At 45.7% G+C, this 20,020-nt stretch overlaps 1 protein-coding gene across 2 annotated transcripts in view; it reads right to left on the bottom strand.

Moving 5' to 3' along the window:
* Positions 1–3,234: 3,234 nt before the first annotated feature.
* WEE2 (WEE2 oocyte meiosis inhibiting kinase) overlaps positions 3,235–20,020 on the bottom strand; it is a 195,135-nt gene continuing 178,349 nt past the window's right edge. For both annotated transcript variants that reach the window (XM_069628749.1, XM_069628750.1), the window contains exon 12: positions 3,235–3,902. In XM_069628749.1, coding sequence (XP_069484850.1) covers positions 3,740–3,902 — 163 coding nt within the window. In that variant the 3' untranslated portion in view covers positions 3,235–3,739. The remainder of the gene's footprint in view (positions 3,903–20,020) is intronic.

Here is a 20,020-nt window from a genome sequence, read left to right as displayed (position 1 = left end):
TCACAATTTTTCTGGTTAATAACTATTAGAACGCTTAAAAGCGAAAATTGGTTGCACACCAAATAACTTCTGTAATCCTACCTCGTAAAATTTGCCAACGTCTAACAATTATTGTCACCTGAAAACTGTGGCAACTGTAGATACAAATACCAGTCTCTTAGCCATGGGATGGGTCCTCCAGAAAATAATCTCATTTACAGGATACTTTGTGAGCTGTAGACCTTCCACAGGCAAATTAAAGATTGTAAGCCTATGTGGCACATGCTTTTGACTTTGCCTACCCCTTGCATTAAATATTAGGCAGGATGGCAGATTTCATTTTACATTTGAGGTTCGGGCAATATGCATTAATTTGACAAGTTGCAAAGGATGAGAAAACATTTTAATAGCAGATGATATCTAAAAGTCTCCATACAGTAAGCCCATCTCAGCATTTCAGGATTGGATGTAGCGTATGGCCAATTAGTAGAATGGCAGGTTTAAAGTTATTTCATGAGCTACATGGAACATGTCCTTTGGCCCAACTGCTTTAGCTGATCAGCCAGGATTCTTTCAAATGATACTTTCTTTTCTAAAAACGTGTCCCTTTCCAGCACCAAAAGCCCACCCAGCCCTAGTGAGAAAGTCCCATCTAGATTAGGCAAAGCTTTCCTCCTTCCACCTGAACTTTGATTTCCTGTGACTGCACGGAAGCACTTAAGAGCTGCAATTCCAGGACAACTAAGTGCTCAGCTAGGGCATAATGGTCTTCCATGTGCTCCAGGCAGCAGATTGTGGACCTTTTTACTGAAGTCTATCCCCCACACCCCAATCACTTTGAATGTAGGCCAAGAGGTCTTCCATATTATGCAGACTAGAAAAATAACTGGTGTGCAACCTCTCCCATTGCAGGGCAGGTCATCACCACCCAGGGCCAGGCAGCAAACATCTACGCTCTCCTCATGCTGAATTTGCAAAGGGGCCTGATCTGATTGGTAGTTAATCATGACCAAGAAAGTTGCAGAGGGCCATGTGACTTCCTCCCTTATATTCAGTCTCATCACGGCCTTCAGCCATTGCATTCACAGTTTAAGGCCAAAAGAAGCAAAGAGACTCCCTGTTCAGGTATGCCCCAAACACTGGTGTTCGCCAGAGAATGATATACTCCAGCATTGCCACACAATTTAATTCTTCTCTGTTGATTAATGCAAGGGGGAAAGACCCCCAGTCCAAGGATCACAAAACCCTAGCTCCACTTGTACTACAAGCACGTCCCTTTTGTTTTACATTCCAGTGCACATTTGTCCTCTGCTGCTCTACCACCATGCACCAGCATATCCTTAATTTTACAACCCCCTTTATCCTTCAATTCAAGACTATGCACTCCCCAGCGAGATCCCCAATGCTTTTTACTGGAAAGCCCATGAACTGATCCTCCTCCACTCTGAGATGATATGTCCCTCAAACTAATTTATTGCCTAGTCTTCCTCCACCTCCACCCACCTTTTTGGCCCAAATTAACAACCCTGGGACTCTGCAAAGTCCAGTCTCCAACAAAATCCGTTCATACTATTCACGGATTCCAACACCATCCTAGTCAGATGCTCATGGAAACATGCAGCCCCGCACCACCGCCAGTATTGCAGCTCTGCAAACTGACAGCTAACTTTCCTCCACCCACTTGCCTATCAAGCAAACATGTTGCACCCAAGAAAGCCCACCCATCTGCCACCATCCTCCTAAGCCAAACATTGCTATTGAACCTATTGCATCAGCCCCACCTCTTACCATCCTCCTTTACTGGTCCACGGACCGACTTCCTTCATCTTTAATTTCCAATCTCTTCCCACTGAAGTCAGTCATACTAATGGGAAAACAAAATGGGTGATGGCTGGAAGGTTTTTAATTAATCTTAAACTCTGGCAATCCAACCCTCCAGACCATTGTTCATTGCCTGACAAGCCATTACAAAAGAGGCAAACCATATGCAAATCAACTTGGTCACACCCCAAAAGGGGTAGTCCAGCCCAAACAGCTTCACATCCTTTCTGCACGAGACCACAAGCAACCCCAAAGATGTTTCTGCCTCATTGGGCCTCTGTGATCAGTAGCTTGAGTCTCTAGGCCCAGCAGGCACGGGACCCACGTCTGACGCATACCCATGATTGGCATTTGGTCTTTTTTCTTTTGTAATGGCCTGGCTCGCGATCAATAGTGGAGGGTTGCCCAGAGCAATGCCCGAGGTTAGGATGAATCCCAAACCTTCCAGCCATCGCTTCTTGCAAGTCATACTAATGGGGCAGAACTTTCCCAAAATGACTAAGCCCCAGAATCACTAGCTGAACAGACCACTGTCACCATAACCTACCAACCCAGAATTGTGACACCACCACTTAAACCCATCTCCTCACTCAATTCTTATGCCCCCTTCACCCACTTACTACTGAAATGTGTAGTGTCCCACCACTCTTCCTACACCCCCCAAAGTGTAAAATATTTGGAGTGGAATAGGACCCCGCGCCCCTTTGGCCAAGTCAGGACTGTTCTTCAGGCTGTCCACTAGAAACTACTCTGAATGGGGCACCTGACCACAGTTCACCATCACTCCCTCTTCACCTCAACCAAGATCGAAAGGCTCACTACTCAATGAGCTTCCACACAAATTAGTATCAAGTATCCGATTTGGCTGTCCGTTTACCAAGCATCACCCTGCTTCTTGTACATTTTATTCTAATGATTTCAGCACTCGAAGTTCATAAGGTTGCAAGCTGCACCATATGACAAATTAAAAGAATTACAGAAATGTAATTTCGATACCTCTGACATTCATGGGAGGCACTAAATGGGGGGTGGGGGGAAGTGGAGATGTACATTTAATTCATGATAAAATTGACCATTTTGACTTTGAAGTTAAAACACGCACATACGACTCTTGAGCAAAATGTGTGCATGCAGAAGTCCATGCAAAGGCCCATGTCAAGTTAAAGCCCTTGCTGTGCCACAACTGCTCAAATGGGCATCGCTTCCATAAACTGGAAATCAACACTAAACATGAGGGAGGAGAAAAGTCACTACAGTGAGTATTTGGACTCGAGTGCATGCGTTTTCAGTATACTTTTATACATTCTTGCACAAAGGCTCAGACTTCAGTTGGGGGAACACCACACCTGGAGATTAGAAGTTCGCAAAAATCCATCTGATGTATATGAACAGAACCAAACATTCCAGCGGTAAAAATGAAAAATAAAACACTGGTACAATCATAAAAGATTTATTTAAAATAAGGTTAAAAGGCATTTGTATATAAATACATCCGGATTATAAAAAGAAGCCTTCCAAGTAGCTGACCGATAATCGGAATGGCGAGTTAAGTCAAATTCAGGAAGTCAGATAGGTCTTCACATGTATGTTTGACCACTCAAACCCATGAGCAATCAGCAAGTCGAAGAGTATACAAATTGCATACATTTCCCTTTTAGAATTAGCCCAAGGAGCCACGTGAAAGCCCATGTACAGAAAATCCAGATTGCCAGTGTTCAGACTATCCTGCAACAATAATCATGATCCTTAAAATGTTTAAAACAAAATTAAAATTAGGGTTTCCAAATTTGAGAATTTGGATAATTGGTGCAAAGCTAGCAGTGGAAACCGTCCATGTTCTTCAGGCTTTGCAGTAATCTCAGCAAAATGCCATCCCCGCCTGGGGCCTTTAGGAGACCAGTTGCAGTCCAAAGGGAGGTAAGATTATGGGACCAGTTTCTCAGGATCCTCCACAAGTGAAACTCAAAGAGCGGGAATTTTTACCCCCCACCATCCGCCTAGCAGTCCTTTGCCTGTATATTACATCTGTCTGAGGTGGTGCAAAGTAGTCCAGGGAATTCGGCTTCCCAAAATGCTGGGCACGAAGTGCTGCTTGTAGCTCCCTGGAATGAGAAAAAGAATCAGTCAAAAGTCTTAGGAATGCTTAATCCCCTGTTAGCACAAACATGCATGCCTAGAAAAGAAAACAATATTTTCATATGAAACGGTGTTGGCTGTTGAAGCTCCTTGAAGACGACTAGGCCAATGCACCATTTGCCCAGATAATAGTTCCACCTGTACCCACTGTCCTCTATATTGATTTGCAAAGCACGGATGAGTTTGGTAGATCAGCTCTATGAAAGGCAATTCTAGGTGGCCCTTTTTTGGGTAAGTGTCCCGACTACACAAGCATCAAAAAGTCATTTTCCCTGAGGCAATATACATCCCTGCAGTGTAAGGGGTCACCCCCAGAAACCTGTATTATATGACTTCATAAAGCCGGTCCTTCAAAACATGTTGCTTGTCTCCACAAGATTATTGAAACATGCTCCCTTATCAAACAGATTAGGACTGTCTTGGGTCATAACTACTGTACAGTAAAATAGTCAACAGATACACAAAGTAACATTTGCTGGCAGGCAAACCCTGTGCTTCTTTCCCACCATCTTAAGGCTCGTTTAGCCCCCACGCTGCATTTCTCCATCTCCCACCCTCCCCTGACAAACATTTCACGAACAGGAGGCGGTCGAGAAAGTGCACATATTGAAGGCAGGTCAGGTGGTGACGTTACGGGAAAGGTGGTGTATGTTAGGATATGATGCCAAGCGGGTAGAGTGTGACCAGGGCGTGGTGTCACAAGAGGGAACAGAGCAATGTTTGTTAGGGGTGGTAACGCCACCCAGAAATTCAAGCAACAATCAAATCAAACACCATTCTGCATGTACATTACATATATTAACAGTAGGATTGCACCAGACTTTCTTTGGCGAATAATGGTAGACTTGCTGACTTTGACGCTCATTACATGGTGAGGTTTCTGTTAAGCATCATAAAGCAGCACACAATCGTTTGCATATACGTGTGCTGCCTGAAGCAAGAATACAGCATAAACATAACAGGGGCGAAGAGAATAAATGTACACGTTTTTGATTAAGCAAGAGGTTGTCCAGGCATGTGTAATGGCACATTTATTTTCTGAATCAGACTGGACACATTTCCCTGAAATGGGGCTATTATAATATGGAAGCCTAGTTAAGGCAAGGCCATAATCGGTTACAAACAACTATCACCTCAACCTCAAGGGTATAGCCTACCCTACAACAAAAGGCAGAGGAATTATACCTGTCCACCTAGCTGTTTCACCTCGATTTGGATCACAGCCGATTTGATAGCGTATGACTGAGTAGGTGGTTTAACCACTAATCCCTGCAGGGCAGTCATTTTGATATAACTTCTATAATTTTAGGATTTCTGCCCAGTGAAGGAACAAGGGAAACTTGCGATTTGTAATACTGTTCTAGTCCATAATCCCCTTTCCTCCAAAGTTTGTGGGATGCTCAAAAATAGGACAGGACTGGGGCATAACAAACAGCAAGAAAATATAAAATGTTACACTGTGGTGCACGAGTGACCATGCCCCATCATGTAACTGTCTTGCAGGATCCCAGCTCCAACTGTCAAACTAATGATACACATGCTTATTCAAAATGGCCATAATGTGGGAAACACTACATACCGGTTTAAACATCCATAAGCTACATGTATGGTGACTTAAGGTTGGTTGTTAGTGGGGCTTATCCACGTCCAGCTGGAACTGCCATGTTGACCTAGTCCAGCTTCACCACACAGATTCAAAGCATGTGTAGTTATAACGACTTCTAGTTGCACCGCTTGAGAGTTATTCTATCTTTTCTCAATTTTCCCCAGAAGCACAGTCTCCAAAGCCTTGGTTCTCTCCAGGCTGGACTACTGCAACAGCCTCAATATGCCTACCTCTACATTTTGCCCCCTGCAACAAATTCAGAACAGTACTGCAAGACTTCTCCTTGCCTCACGCCCAAGGACTGCATCTCTAATGCATCTCTTCAATCTGTCCACTAGCTACTGGTGGCTGGAAAGATAAAGTTCAAGACCCTCTGCATCGTACACAAGGCTTTCTGGGGCCCACACTAGATCCGAAAAACCTTCCGTCTAGAGCCCTAAGCTCAGCTACCTCAAACTCAGTGTCAGACGCTTCTCCAAGCAGAGAGTGGGAGTTAGAACTCTTCTGCAGGTACCTCCCTCTAGAATGGCCTCCATGCCCCTCTGACTTGAGCCAGACCCCCGACATTCTGGAAGCAACTCAAGACCAGTTTTTCCTTTGCCTTTGTCGTCACTCCCTTGCTAACTTCCTGTCTGCTGCGTCAACTGGTTGCTTGGTTCCCTCAGTCTTACTGGTTACCGATCCCCCACGGTCTGTCTTCCTTTGCACTGCCTCCTGGCCTACCTCACTCTTGGGGCTGTAAATGTAACCCCTACAGCCCGCTGCCTGCTCGCACTTATCTAAAGCCACGCTGCCCGGCTGCACTTCAGAACCATGTCACCCTGATCACACTTTCCCCGCGCCCCCGCCACTCATCTCCTCTCCCTTGCACTTCCCTCTCCCTCCCCTTGCACGATCCTAAGGACAAGGCCTAGTATGAGGTTTGTCTTGTGTTTCTAAGTGCCACAAGGCAAAGGAGGGAGACCTAGGGAGGACTTGTGTAGCGGCGTGTTCTAAAAGCCATATTTTGTGAGAACAGGCAGATTGTCCAATTCCGTAAAATTATACCAAATGCTGGCAAACTGTACCTACAGAAAAGTAACTTAATTATTATTTTATACAGTGACCTGTTTACATGTGTCTTGCATTTAGACATTAGAGGTGCTTTAATTTAATTTTACATGCCTTCACACATGTAAAACTTATATTACATGTTTTCAGCCCGCACAACCGCAGACTAAATGCTGCATGCCCATAACTTACCCATTCACTGCCCTTCTCGCACAAGAGTCGTGTCCCCTAGAAATCACCTACTTGGCCTGCGCACCCAAGTCATAGCAACCAAACAGCCAAGCCAGTTTAACCATGCCGAACACACAGATGCCACCTTTCAGAAATGAGTTCTCACTCCTGCATCACCCAAACACCACAGCTCCACACATCATTTACCCTCTTGACTGCCAAGCCCTACGGCACATCCCTTGGGATCGCCATGCACCTGCCATTAAACCCTTCAAAACTGCACACCAACAACGCATTGTGCCTCTACCTCCCATCACAGCATCAGTACACAGAGAGCCCACCCCCCTTGAAACCTAGTTGCTGCCCCGCCCCTACCACCTCCACCCTCACTCACCTAAGAGGAATGGTCTCCATGCCTAAACTAAGGCAAGATTACAGGCTCAACACATGAACACAGGTACCCGTATATTCTCATTCGCTTGCATCAAGCCAATTATCTTGTGTTGCACCTGCTAAAGCTACCTTCCCCAGACCACCTAAAAAAAAAAGTCCTGTGCCTCATCAAATCCATCCATCCACCTACCTACCACCTCAGACCACGTCACTGGAGCACCAACGCAGGATGGTGCACTATTGTATCAGATTGGCTCGCTCACCTCCCATCACACTAATGTAACTGTACATACCAATCCTGATATACCTACTCCGGATTCCTCTAATCAATGCCTGTGATCTGCCCCCACCACCTGACGAATCCAAATGCTGCCCCAACTCATGAAGGCCACGCTTGTAAATCCCCCTGCACTCAACAGCTGTTATGAACCCGACACCTGCTAGGCTAAACCCAGGTACCACTACTTCCATCCACAAAGTTAAGTATAGCTCGCAAATCCAGCCTCCTGGCCACTACCACTCTTGATAGTATTAGCAGCCCCTCCACCCTCAGAACTCCCTCAAACCTCTGGCCTCATTTCAATGTGCCCTCTTTAATGCCCGCTCCCTCCCAGCACACCCCCTGGAAATCTGACCTGCTAACAATCTGGACCCATTAGCCAGCTCAGAAACCTGGCAACATGAAGCCTGTGGCCCATCTGCTTAGCCCTACCACAAGGCTACAACATCTGTCAGGACCCGACACTCTAAAGGGGGTGGAGTTGCCCTCATAGGCAAGGAATCCCTTCCACCAAGACATCTCCAACTTGCAGGACTTCTTGTCCCTCAAGCACTTCCCACAACTTCACCATCACTATCACTATCACTATACACATTGTTTACCACCCTCATCCCAACCCCATGGCCGACTTCCATGAGAACCTCCTCCAACTCTTATCCAAAAATCTATAAATCTCACCTAAATCCATCCTACTAGGAGACCTGAACCTTGGGTTCAATGATTGATTCTCAAGCCTTCTAGGGGACTTAAACCTGGGTTTTAACGATCTACTAGACCAACATGCCACCTCCATCGCTAGCACCCTAGCCGAACTTGGGTTCACCCACAAAATCACTATGCCCACACACACAAAGTAAGAATCCTTGACTGGGTGGCGGACTATAATTGTACCGCCACCATCACAAATATCTCCCCGCTACTATGGACGGACCATTTCCTCCTGTTCTTTGAACTTGCCACCATTAGACCACTCCCCCAGTCCCCTTGACTGCCCGCCATGTTTAACTAGGAATAAAAAGCATCACAGTGGACAAAGTAATCCCTGCCATCCTACCTACCCTCAACCAGCTGGCAGAGCATTTAGACTCAAATGCTTGTGGAGGAGTACAACAACATTATGTTAACTACACTTGACAACATTACCCCAATGAAACTAAGACCAAGCAAACCTAAAACCCACCTAAACAAGTGGTTCACCCCACAACTAAAACATCTACAACTACTAAAAAGGAGCTGTGAAAATTCATGTAGGTTACTCCCTTCAGAAGACAGCAGAACTAAATTAATGGAAATCTCATCTCAGAACAAAAATGAAATCTTCCTGGCCAAGCGTAACTAATTCCAGCATGAGGATATGGTTTACTATCTTCAAGTAATTGGAGTCCCCTAACCCCATTCCTGAAATCTGCAGCAAAGATATAAAATGGTGCTCGGACATACAGGCACTTCATAACAAAGTAACCACACTGCAAAATAAAAGCCCAAAAAAAAGCTATACTCCTTATACTTCACCCCAACCCTCCCTCGAAGGAACATGACTATTGCTCGCTTAAAGTTCACGAAAACCTCCAGCCTTGAGGTAGAGAAAGTTATCCTCTCACTCAAGCATCTAAGTGCCAGGGCGATCTCTGCCATGCCCAGCTCAAAAGAGGCTACAAGAGATCTCTCCCCATTTGTTTCCAAACTTAATTCATTTGCCTCAGGATCTGTCCCTACCAACCTTAAACAATCCTGGGTGCTGCCTCTACTAAAAAAAAAAAATCAAACCCTTGATCCACTCATTCCGACAAACTACTGCCCTATTACTACAGTGCCATTTCTGTAAAGAAATCCTGGACAAGGTCGCCTACAATCAAATACAAAAATTCTTAGAACTCCATAAACTCTTAGTACCATGTTGCGCTCAGAATCCTGATTGTCGCGCACCTGAGACTGCCCTTATTGATCTTAAGGTTCAAATAGATGAGCTTCGAGATAAAGGAAATCAGCCCTCTTACTGCTCAACCTCTCATCTGCATGCGACAAAGTCTTATGCAGTCACCTAGACTCAGCCACCCACTTCTCCACAGAAGCTATAACATGGATAGAGTCCTTAAGCAACAGGACCATGAGGGTGTTCTCCCCTTCAGCAGCAGCAGACCCGATCCGCATCACCTGTGGCATCCCACAGGGTTCTTGGGTCTCCCCCACCCTATACAATATATTTACTAAGCCCCTTTGATGATCTGGACCTTCTGGGTATCACCTACACTAATTATGCAGATGATACTCAGATTCTCCTCCCACTTTCCGGGGAGGACAACAAGGATTTGGCCTTGGTAAATAGTGCATCATCCAGGCATGGATGGCAACCCACGTATATGCCTGAATGGTAAAACGGAGCTCATCTTAGGCACCCACCCCAAACTAAAAAACTAGGCCAAGATTACTCTTCATTTGTAATTGATGGCAACCTTATTAAGGTGGCCAAGGAGGTAGACACTTTGGAGAAGGAAATGGTGGCATCAAGGTGGAAGCAAACAGGTGAATTCTATGGCCTCAGCTACAGCTTACACCCGCAAGCTCATCAGAACAGGCAAACCCTTTCTCTCGGATTACAATTGCATCATCTTGGCTAGAGCCCTTATTCTATCTAGGCTCGATTATTGCAATGCCTTGTATATCGGTGGTAACAAATCTACTATCCAAAGGATTCAAATCCTCCAAAATAACGCCTCGAGAGCAGCTCTCGGCGTGTCTAAAAGATCACACATATCCTTGATAAGGCACCAAAATAACCGCCTCTCACCCAAAATAAAATTAATCTAAAAGGTGCATCCCCTTACTCACAAAGCATTGAATAATGCAGCCGCTAGTTATCTCACGGACAGATTCCAGAGGAGAGTCTCCTCTAGAATAGAGATCAATTAACACCAACAGCCTGATCATTCCAAAATTTAAGCAGTCTATGGCTGGGGGTAGCAGCTTCCCAGTCAGAGCGCCACAACTCTGGAATCCCTTGCCTCCTTCTATAAGAAAAGAGCATTCCTACCTCAAATTCAGATCCAATTATAAACTGGTTGAAATCTTTGGATACTTAGCTACACATAGGTGTACACAACTCTCCCGGAGGAACCTCGCTGGTAATTATACATGCAGCCACCTGCCTATCACCTATGCTCTCTTATAGGCATCTACTGACATGTACATATATCCGCCATATTCTACTGTTTAACCATGTAATGTATATATACTACGTCATTGTACTTGTAACCTAAGCCTTGCATATTGTATACTGTTGCGCCCCGATACCCTCGGGTCTGGTGCGCATTATAAATGAATAAAAACAAATCTCTCGCTAAAGCCCTAGACACTCTGGGGTTCAAACAATCAGAAACCCCACTCCTCTAAAGGCTGCATCCTGGATTGGATAGCCGACCACAACTGCTCTCCATCAATCAGCTCCAATTCCCCCTGCCCTTGGACTGACCACCACGTCATCCACTTCTCCATTCCCATGCCATCAATACAAAAAACTCTTGCCCCTCCCCTACCATCCGCTATAGCTTGGAGCTCACGTAAACTCACCAAAGAGGCTACTGCCTTACCTAGAAACTCCTGCCTTCAGACCTCCTTCCTCCAATGACCCTACAGCTCTACAATTCTGCACTAAAGAATGCAGTGAATGCCATAGCCCCACTATCAGGCAGGGAAGCTAAACGGTTAGGCATGCAAACTCCTGGTTCACCTCTGAGCTTCTTGAACTCAATTCCATGAAACGCACCGCCCTCTCCACTTAGCAAACCAACCCACAAAAACTGGAATTCAACAAGATAGCTGCCCAATACAAAAAGGCAGCCATCTTATCCAAAACCGCTTCCTTTAGATCCAGATTTTGCATTGGCAATCGTAGGGTTAGAGATGTTCGCCATTTTCAGGAACTAGAATCACCAGCTCCTACCACGCAGGTCATCTCTAAAGACTAATGGTGCTACAATTTCCAAACCGCCACACTCAAACTTGACCTAGTGCATAGCAGAATCCTAACCAATAAGAACTCACATTAACCCCCCCCCCCACAGCTACACTCACCACCAACCCCTCCGCCCAGGACTTACTCTTCTCTTTCAAGGACATCACTGAACCCAAAGTCCTCAGACCATCTAATTGCAAAGGTGATGACTGTCACACTGGCCCTGTCTCACTGCATTCATAACCTCCTTTGCCTCTGTACTGGCTCCTCTTAGCCTCCAGGAAGCTTGGTTACAATAATTTCTAAAAATAAAAACTTTGTTGCCACAAACTACAGGCCCATAACTACAGTCCTTCCTTCTATAAATCCTCAACAAAGCATCCTACACTCAAATCCAACACTTCCTAGGGTCATCCAGATGTGGAACCCTTGCTCACTGTGCTCCAAGGCACAGCTCCACCTCACTGATGAGGCCCAACAAGGCTGAAACACGTGTATAGAGTTGCTGTTAGTACTCTTGTTCAAAAGAGAATTGCCATAGCATTTCAGTGCTGGACTTCCCATGTGGGTGGGGCAAAGGATATGCAAATGATTTTTTCCCGTCTGTGAAAGGAGGGTACAGTGAGCTGAAGTGTGGCTGCGGACTCTCGACTGGGTACCATCCCAAAGAACAGATCATTTAGCAGTGTTCATTCTCAAAGAGGGGTGCCTATGGACTATTTTTTAGACTTCCTCGAAACGAACCGCATCCTGGGCTTAAGTCAATCCAGCTTTTGCCCTGGTCATGGAACAGAATCTGTCCTGCCGGACCTAAAAAATCCAACTAGATGAGATCAAGGATGCAAGCATACTGCATTTGACCTAGTAGACCACAACATTGTGTCTCATCACCTCACCTCCGCTCCGCTGCCCACTTCTCACCCAAAGCCGCAGCTTGGATAACCTCACTCCTGGATGCCATGAGTGTTCTCAGATCAGGCCTGTGCAGCCCCCTGCCACCATCCACTGCGAAGTCCCACAGGGATCTGTATCCCTCCCACCCTCTACAACATTTTTACTAAGCCTCTATTTAATATCTTCGACTTCATTGTCTTAGCATACACAAACTATGCTGATGAAACTCAAGTCGTCCTCCCACTCTCCGATTAACTACAAAACTGATGCCAAGGCCCTCAACATAGCCTACTCCACTATTCAGGCCTGGATGGCAGCCAACAGTCTCCGCCTCAATGGCGAAAAGCTGATCCTTTTAGTAGGTCACCAAGAAACCTTAAAAAATAAAAAAAAACTTACAAGCCAATACACCATGTTCACAACAACATTCAGATATCCGTCTCCTCCTCATTCAAGACCTACCTTGATGCCACCCTCTCCATATCGCACCAAGTCACCGCCATGGCTTCCTCAGCGGCCTACACCAAGCGGATTAATGCAGCCAAACCATTCTTATCTACCGAGAACTGCCTCTACATTGCTAGAGCAATAGGCTGAAGATTGGACTACTGCAACTTCCTTTGCTGGCACCTCCTAAAAAAAACGAATGAGCAGCTCAACATTCCCAAAAGAGAACATCTCTGCAGCCAGACGTGAAGCCCACAGGTTCCCCATCAAAGAACCAGTCTTTAAAACTCTCACCATCACACAACTGTATAACTCATACAGCCCCCCCGCCCCCCGGTACCTTTCCTCGAAAGTAGTTCAAGTGGGCTCTGCCAGACCGACCAGAACACAAATTCCCACTGACTCATCCCCAGAGTCAAACATGCCAAGACAAGTGGCTCTAGCTTCCCCTTCATTGCTGCCAGACAATGGAATGCCCTGCCACTTACCCTCAGAAAATAACCCTCCCACATTGCATTATGTAATGCCCTCAAAACCTGGCTGTTCTACTAGCCTCTGCACCCCCTTTTTGACCTACTCTTGCGTACTCAGGTTCCCTGAAACCTAACTGTACACTTGATATATCATGTCCTTTACCACTGTAACTAAGGAACCTATCGCTGTAATAGCGATGATATTCAATGTATGTACCACTAAGGAGCTTACCCATTTCTAACCGCTCCACAATGCCGACGTGCTGTTGTGCGCTATACAAATAACAAATCTGTGGAGGTCATCCACTTTTAGCCAGGGAGAGCCCAATTTCATGGGAACAGTCTTTTAAAAAATAATGTGATGAAGAATAGGAGTTACCCAAGTGAAGATTCCTTTACCAGCACCAACAAGGAAGACCCCAATGGTCTGACGTGTGAGTGAAAGGATCAGTACTGTGATGGAGAAATGTGGAGGAATGAGGATTACCATCAAGAACCACATTCAGCAGTCTCGGAAGAAAGGGAAGACCTACTCAGGAAGTGAGACAAGCCATCTCTGGAGGAGCAAGGAGCAGGAATGCGGTGCTGAAGCAGAAATTGAACCAGACGCAGCCGTGGACAAGAGTGTCAGAAGGAAGGGGACCCTTTGCCCACAGGCAAAGTGCTAAGACTAGGGAGCCCAGGAGAAACCCTCGTCAAGGACCAGACAGAGCCCAACCCTCCATGGGGGACCCACAAGCTGCAGAGTGGTCGTAGGACACCGGAGAAAGGGGGAGGAGGGCACTGCAGAAACCATAAAGCAAAGCAGAAAGATATGGGTACAGGGGTGACAGACAGTTGGCAGAGGCAGAAGGTAACAGTGGGATACCTGACCCAGCAACAGAGGACAAAGGGAAGCCAATTACCCTTCCCAGGCCCCCAAGAAAGAAAGCAAGGAAGACTGGTCTGGGACCCACTCCCAATGAAGATTACCATCATCAGTCATCTTCCTCATTGCAGTGCTTGGCAGACTTTTGAACCAGGTCTGCCACACTCCTGAAAGACCCCTACGGGTTTGAGACCCGTATCCCAAAGGTTTGAAAGCAAAGTGAAACAAGGCGAGGAGAGCAGGGGTAAGGGAAACACCTTCCCTGGTGTTGTGAGACCTACACGAGAGAAGAGGTTGAGAAGGAAGGCACTCTTCACATTGTAAGAATCCTAAAGAAAACCAGGGGAAGGGAGACAATTCCCCTGGTGCTTTTAACCACAGTGAGAAGCCCGAGTGAGACCGAGAGAAGGGAACCATTCTCTAGGCGGTTTCAGTTGGTACTTAGCTTTCCTTTTGAGCCAGAGAACTTTGCTACTGTAATGCTTTGTTTTGCACGGTTTGGAACTTTGTTCGGTATATGTTGGAAACTGAAGAAAATTGTCTTAACAAGGCGGCATGGATATCACCGACCCCTCATGCGGATATGGCTACCAGAAATGCTGATTTTCCGCAAAGCAAACCTCAAACTTCAGTAACGGATTAGTGCATGGAAGTTAAAAAAAAATAAAGTCCAGCCACCAGCATGTGTCGGGGTTAAAGTCGTTAAGGCACGTCTGAATTGAAGTCAAGATGGCTGGATTGATCTTCACCTTTCACAGACCTTCTGGAGTATGTGGTTTTAGTCTGTCCTCTAGTTGGCCCAATCATGCATTTCTGTGGAAATTAGATGACAAAACCAACTGCTGATGACACCCAGGTTGAGAGGGCGAGTTGTGGTGCAGAACCACTCCCCACAGAAAGTTTCTGGACCACTGGCACACAAATCAGGATTGTGCTGGGCAACTATCAACTTCAGTACTGGGCAGGAAATCAATGGCATTCAGAAACATGTGTCAATGGACAATGTCTCCAACTACTGGGGATACTGTGAGGTAAAAGGCTGGCTATGAGTTCTACGAACAGTTCTCCCATATGCAACTCACTCCAGCTTCCTTATTGAGCTCTTACTATCCTACCTCAGCTGATGCGATATGCTTGTGTGTGGTTCAGTTGTAGCAGTCGGTATCGTGTAAAGTAATTGCCTCCATGACTTTTGCATTGCCAATGTTCAGATGGATTTTGAGAATCAGCCCTGCAGTCAGATTGGCTATTCACCAGAACAGTACCAGTTATGCAGAATGCCTACAAATAGAAATCCGATTAGGCCTTAAACCTCAATGAAGGAAAAAAAAAAACTGAAAAAGAACACTATGTAAAACTGCGACATTCACTTATCACATGTACATCCACCTTGGGGTGCTCTTGCTAAAGAGCACCAACACTTCACTTTTGTCACAGATCTGTTTGATTAAACAGCAATATACTAAAGCAAGAGAAGAAAAAGGTAAGACCAGATTAGAAAAACCATACGTCTTCTAAAAATAAGGCCATATACTTACTGCCCTACGAAAGTAAATGGGGCCTGGTGCCCTAGAAGTTAAGCATCGAACTTCTCTACAAAGGGTGAAGTTTAGGACTTAAGCTAGCAGAACAATTGCTTATGGTGTCCTCTCCCAAATTCAACACCTATGGGGAACCCCAGAGTTATGAAGGCAAACATTTGGCCAGAAACCCACAGATCATGACCAGGCAGGTGAGAGGTAGGGTTAGGGTTTTGCACCAGTTAAACCCTATGGATAGGGGGGGCTACAAATAAAGGTATATCAACATACCCCCATGTACTCCTATTCAGACAGAAAACACTTCTGAATTTGCAGTACCCCTTTCTTTGTGCCTTGGTCTCAGAGGGGGGCCTAGGGATGCTGGTGCAGAATTCGCTGGCATCGGAATGGAGGTCCAGCTAGTCAGCAGTTCTTTGCTCTGGCAAGACTACCTGGCCAACTGGATGACCCTGGGCCGCGTAGCCCATCACGATGCACAGCCTCAGGGGATCCCAGGACACTTCAGGCAGCCGACTGCATTCAGATGGAAAAGCAACCTCCTGGTTAAGACAAAGGCAGCTCCTGCATGGCCACCCTTTGTGCTGTAGGCCTGCAACTGCAAGGGGGCAATCGGGGGGGCCTCTTACCAGTTGAAGACCGCAGAGTTCAAAGTTAAAACTCTGGACAGCAACCACTGCAGCAGGGAAGCCCATGCGGGAGCAGATCAGTCCACAAAGTGGTTCCAGTCCAAGTTTTAAAGACTTCAAAGGGTAGGATGCTCAATCATGGGTCAGGATTGGTGGTTTCCACTTGTCCAGGGGTTTGAGCAATTTAAGGCCTTCAGACAATCAAAGGAGTAGGGCTTTGGCAGTTTAGCAGGAAGCAATTCTTGTTGGCTGCAGCAAGATCAAAGGGTCTCCAGCAGGGTGCTCCTTCGAAAGCCTCTCGGCTCCCACAGTGATCTGAAGAATTCATGCAAGAGCACTTTTATCTCGAGCTGGTATCACCTGCGAACCCACCAATAGCAAGTCTCTGCACCAAACTGGCAAAGGCTGTCCAATCCTGGACAGCCTCCTGCCACCACATCTGCCCAGAAACAGACTTTGGCCATGATGAGGAATGGGACCAGACAGACCAAGCCCCCCCCCCCCCCAACATCTGGTCACAAACATACCATTGCTTTTCCCGGGAAACGCCAAGCTTTGCCTGGGAAAGGGCTTGCCTTATATGGACTATCTGGCCATGGGAGGACAAGATGGCCAAAGGACGAGGCAATATTTCATGGCATGGCCATTTTAGAGTATTGTACTATAAAAAAAGCATGCAGTAAAATGAAAGTCCATGTGAGAAAAGTAAAGCATGGGAGGAAAAAAGGCACCATCACATCCTAGACATAGCTGCAAGTTACAGAAGTATCCCCAACTCACCACACCTCACTGTAATGTGAAGTAGGCAGTGTAAAAAACAGTTCTATAATGTCGGGGAGAGGGATGGTCGGACTCGCCAAGCAGATGGCCATAGGGATTGATCAGGGCCCAAAAAAAAAAATCAATCAGCAAATTAGAAAAGCAAGGCAAGTAAAGCAAAAAGGCTCAACTTGCCTTCAGACGTCACAAAACAGGACCATTAACTACTGCAGAAACCTTTGTCTGCTACATCCACTGCAGCATGCATGTAATGCTTTGAGGCCAACTCTTAACTATAACATTTCGGGCACAACTTTCCTTAATCACGGAAAGCAGATAAGTTTGCCCATCTTCTACCACTGATCCATGTACTCTATATGATGGTGGTCATGAATTATGCTGTTGTGGATATTAGCAAGCCCATATTTTACTTCCTTAAATGGGAGGTTGCTGGACTCCCTTTCTTGCCATTGCCACCACAGAAGCCAACCTGGCAAGACCAAAGAGATCCAGGTCACCGAGCTTTGTACTGCTCTGGCAACCTTGCATCACAGTCTCCAATCAGATGCCTAATTTGCCTCAAATGGTATGTGGCAAAGAGGTTTCTTGCTCCTCTTCCAAAGCAAATCTTCAGATCCACCAGCTGGAATTAGCCTGTATTACTCCACCAGGCTACTGTGTCATGTCTCGAGGTCCCACTGGGGTCATCACCACACTAAAATACAAATAAAGGAAGTGATCGCTTTTCTTACAGGCATTTTATTATGCCAGCATCTACCCTCCTTATTGCCATATAGAATCAGTCAATTCTTCCGAAAACTAGAGGCTTTGGGCTATCTGGCTTTTCGTGTGTATTCAGGTCCTCATCTCAAATACTTCACCTCTTGTTTTTGATCTCCCCTTTTATCTTCCTAGCCTTTGCAAAGTCTGGTCTTGATGGCATGCAACCGCTTGTGCTAGTTCCACATTTCTGCTTTGCGTCTAGCTGAGCGAGCATTACTGCTAATAACTGTCATATGGCAGTGAAGCAATGGTTCAAAAGCCCTAGATGGCAGTGGTCTGGGTGTTCAAACCAGCAATTGTGTGGTCTATGGCAGCTGCAACTACTCTTCACAATAGAAAATGGCTCGATGGGCATGACCTTGAGCATCTTAGGATCAGGCACACAGGACAACTGAAAAATTAAAACTGATGCACCAGTCGTGCTCCGAGCCACATCCAAAGTAATCACTGCCAGGTAATTGTGATGTGAAAGGGATAATAGGTGTCTGATGGACTAGAAAGTACTTGTTTTTACTGCAGCTTGACCAAGACTTCCTTTTCATACTTTTAACATATGGCCCAGATAAGGGTCACAGTCTGGGACAGAATGGCAAGGCTAGAGGCAGCAAAAGCACTCTAGAAGATCCTCTTTAGCATTTCTCCACCCACATTTACCAGACTTTGCTGATATGGCGATGCTGAACTTTGCACTATAATGGCAAACATGAAGTTTCACCCGGGACAACACCAGCTAGTAAAGTCTTTGAAATTTATAGCAAAAAGAAAAAAAATCTACCGCACTTAAGTGCCAGAATTTGTCAAATTCATACTGCATTTTGATTTATTTTTATGGTGGTTTCACATGGTGGATTCGTTTTAAGAAATGTGACCAAGAAAAATTAGCAGGGTTGTAAATGAGGAGATTCCAAAGCATCCTCTAGGCAACAGGACAATTGCTAAGAATTGTGCAGAGAGTCAAAGATGTTCTGGGGCACTGCATGTCCTAATTGGGCTGCATGTCCTAATTGGGCTCATGCTCGAGTTCGAATGCAGCAGAGGTGAGGGGTGGCGCAAGTGTCTGCTACACAGAGGTCTCCAAGACGACATGCCTCTGAGCAAGTCACAGATTCACACATTCCTCTTGGTTTTCATGTATACCTTTAGGATGAGGCATGTCCTGACACTTACAAGATTCCAGAATGCAGGAGGCATGTCCCCTTGCTATCAACACTTGAGATCTAGACCACAGATGAAATGAGTGGCCCTTTGACGAAGTGGTTCGAGTCTGTATCAGACATGATTGGTACACAGAGCATTTGTATCCGGCTAGACCTCTGTACTCTTCCCCTCTTCATAAGAGATGGAGCCACTTTGGGTAGAAGACCACTACCCATCTTCCACAAGGACAAAGCCAGGCTCTCTCCCACAGATGGGCAGAGGTCACTGCCAGATTAGAAAAGCAGTTTAAACCAATGTCCCTAGATTTACGACTTGGCAAATAACGTGTGCATCAGATTAAGGCCACAGTTAAATACAAGGAACGGTGTGTATGACAAATCTGGGGGATTAATAGAGTCCATCCAATTGCCTTAACAGCATGGTAAGAAGCATGGTGCGCATTGGGCTTGCAGCAATATGTAAAATAGGCCTGTTTTAAAATTAAATCTACTGCAGTTAGCAGAAACTCGGACAGTTTATTTCATGAAAGTATGTACAAGGAGTAGAACGTCTGCTTAAGAGATTTATTTGGTTCTATGTGAACATGTCCCCTGGGGAAAAGTCGCCAGGCAGGCATTTTCTTACCCCTGCAACCCTAAAAGCCTTACCCCACATATTCTAGGACAGGCATTAATTACTATCCTAAATCCAGTTCTAGAATATTTGTGGAAGTGCTCAATTTTCTTGAGTGCAAATATGGGGACATTTTATCCCCAGGTGAGGATCACTGGATACCATTTATTTTAGGTTTTGTGGAGTGGTCATGAAGGCAGATGTTCTGTGCATTTGCTAGTACTAGTCACTAAGCTGAAGCGAAGCATGCATGGTGTATGCAAATTAAATAGGCTGGAAAATCATATGCTGACAACGTTTGAAAGAAGTCTAGACATGTTAAATTGGCCAGATAAAACATACGTAAATGTGTGAAACTGTCAGCCACAATTAACCACAGAAGCAATGTATACAGACAGGTCTTGAAACAGTCTACTCCTCGTAGATCCCTTGATAAAACACGTTTTAAACATTGTTGAGAAAAGGACTGGA

Source organism: Ambystoma mexicanum, chromosome 12, assembly GCF_040938575.1.
Source record: "Ambystoma mexicanum isolate Mex_15411 chromosome 12, UKY_AmexF1_1, whole genome shotgun sequence".
NCBI classification, from domain to species: domain Eukaryota; kingdom Metazoa; phylum Chordata; class Amphibia; order Caudata; family Ambystomatidae; genus Ambystoma; species Ambystoma mexicanum.
Note: the sequence above shows the minus strand (reverse complement) of the source record. Positions and strands in the feature narration are given on the sequence as shown.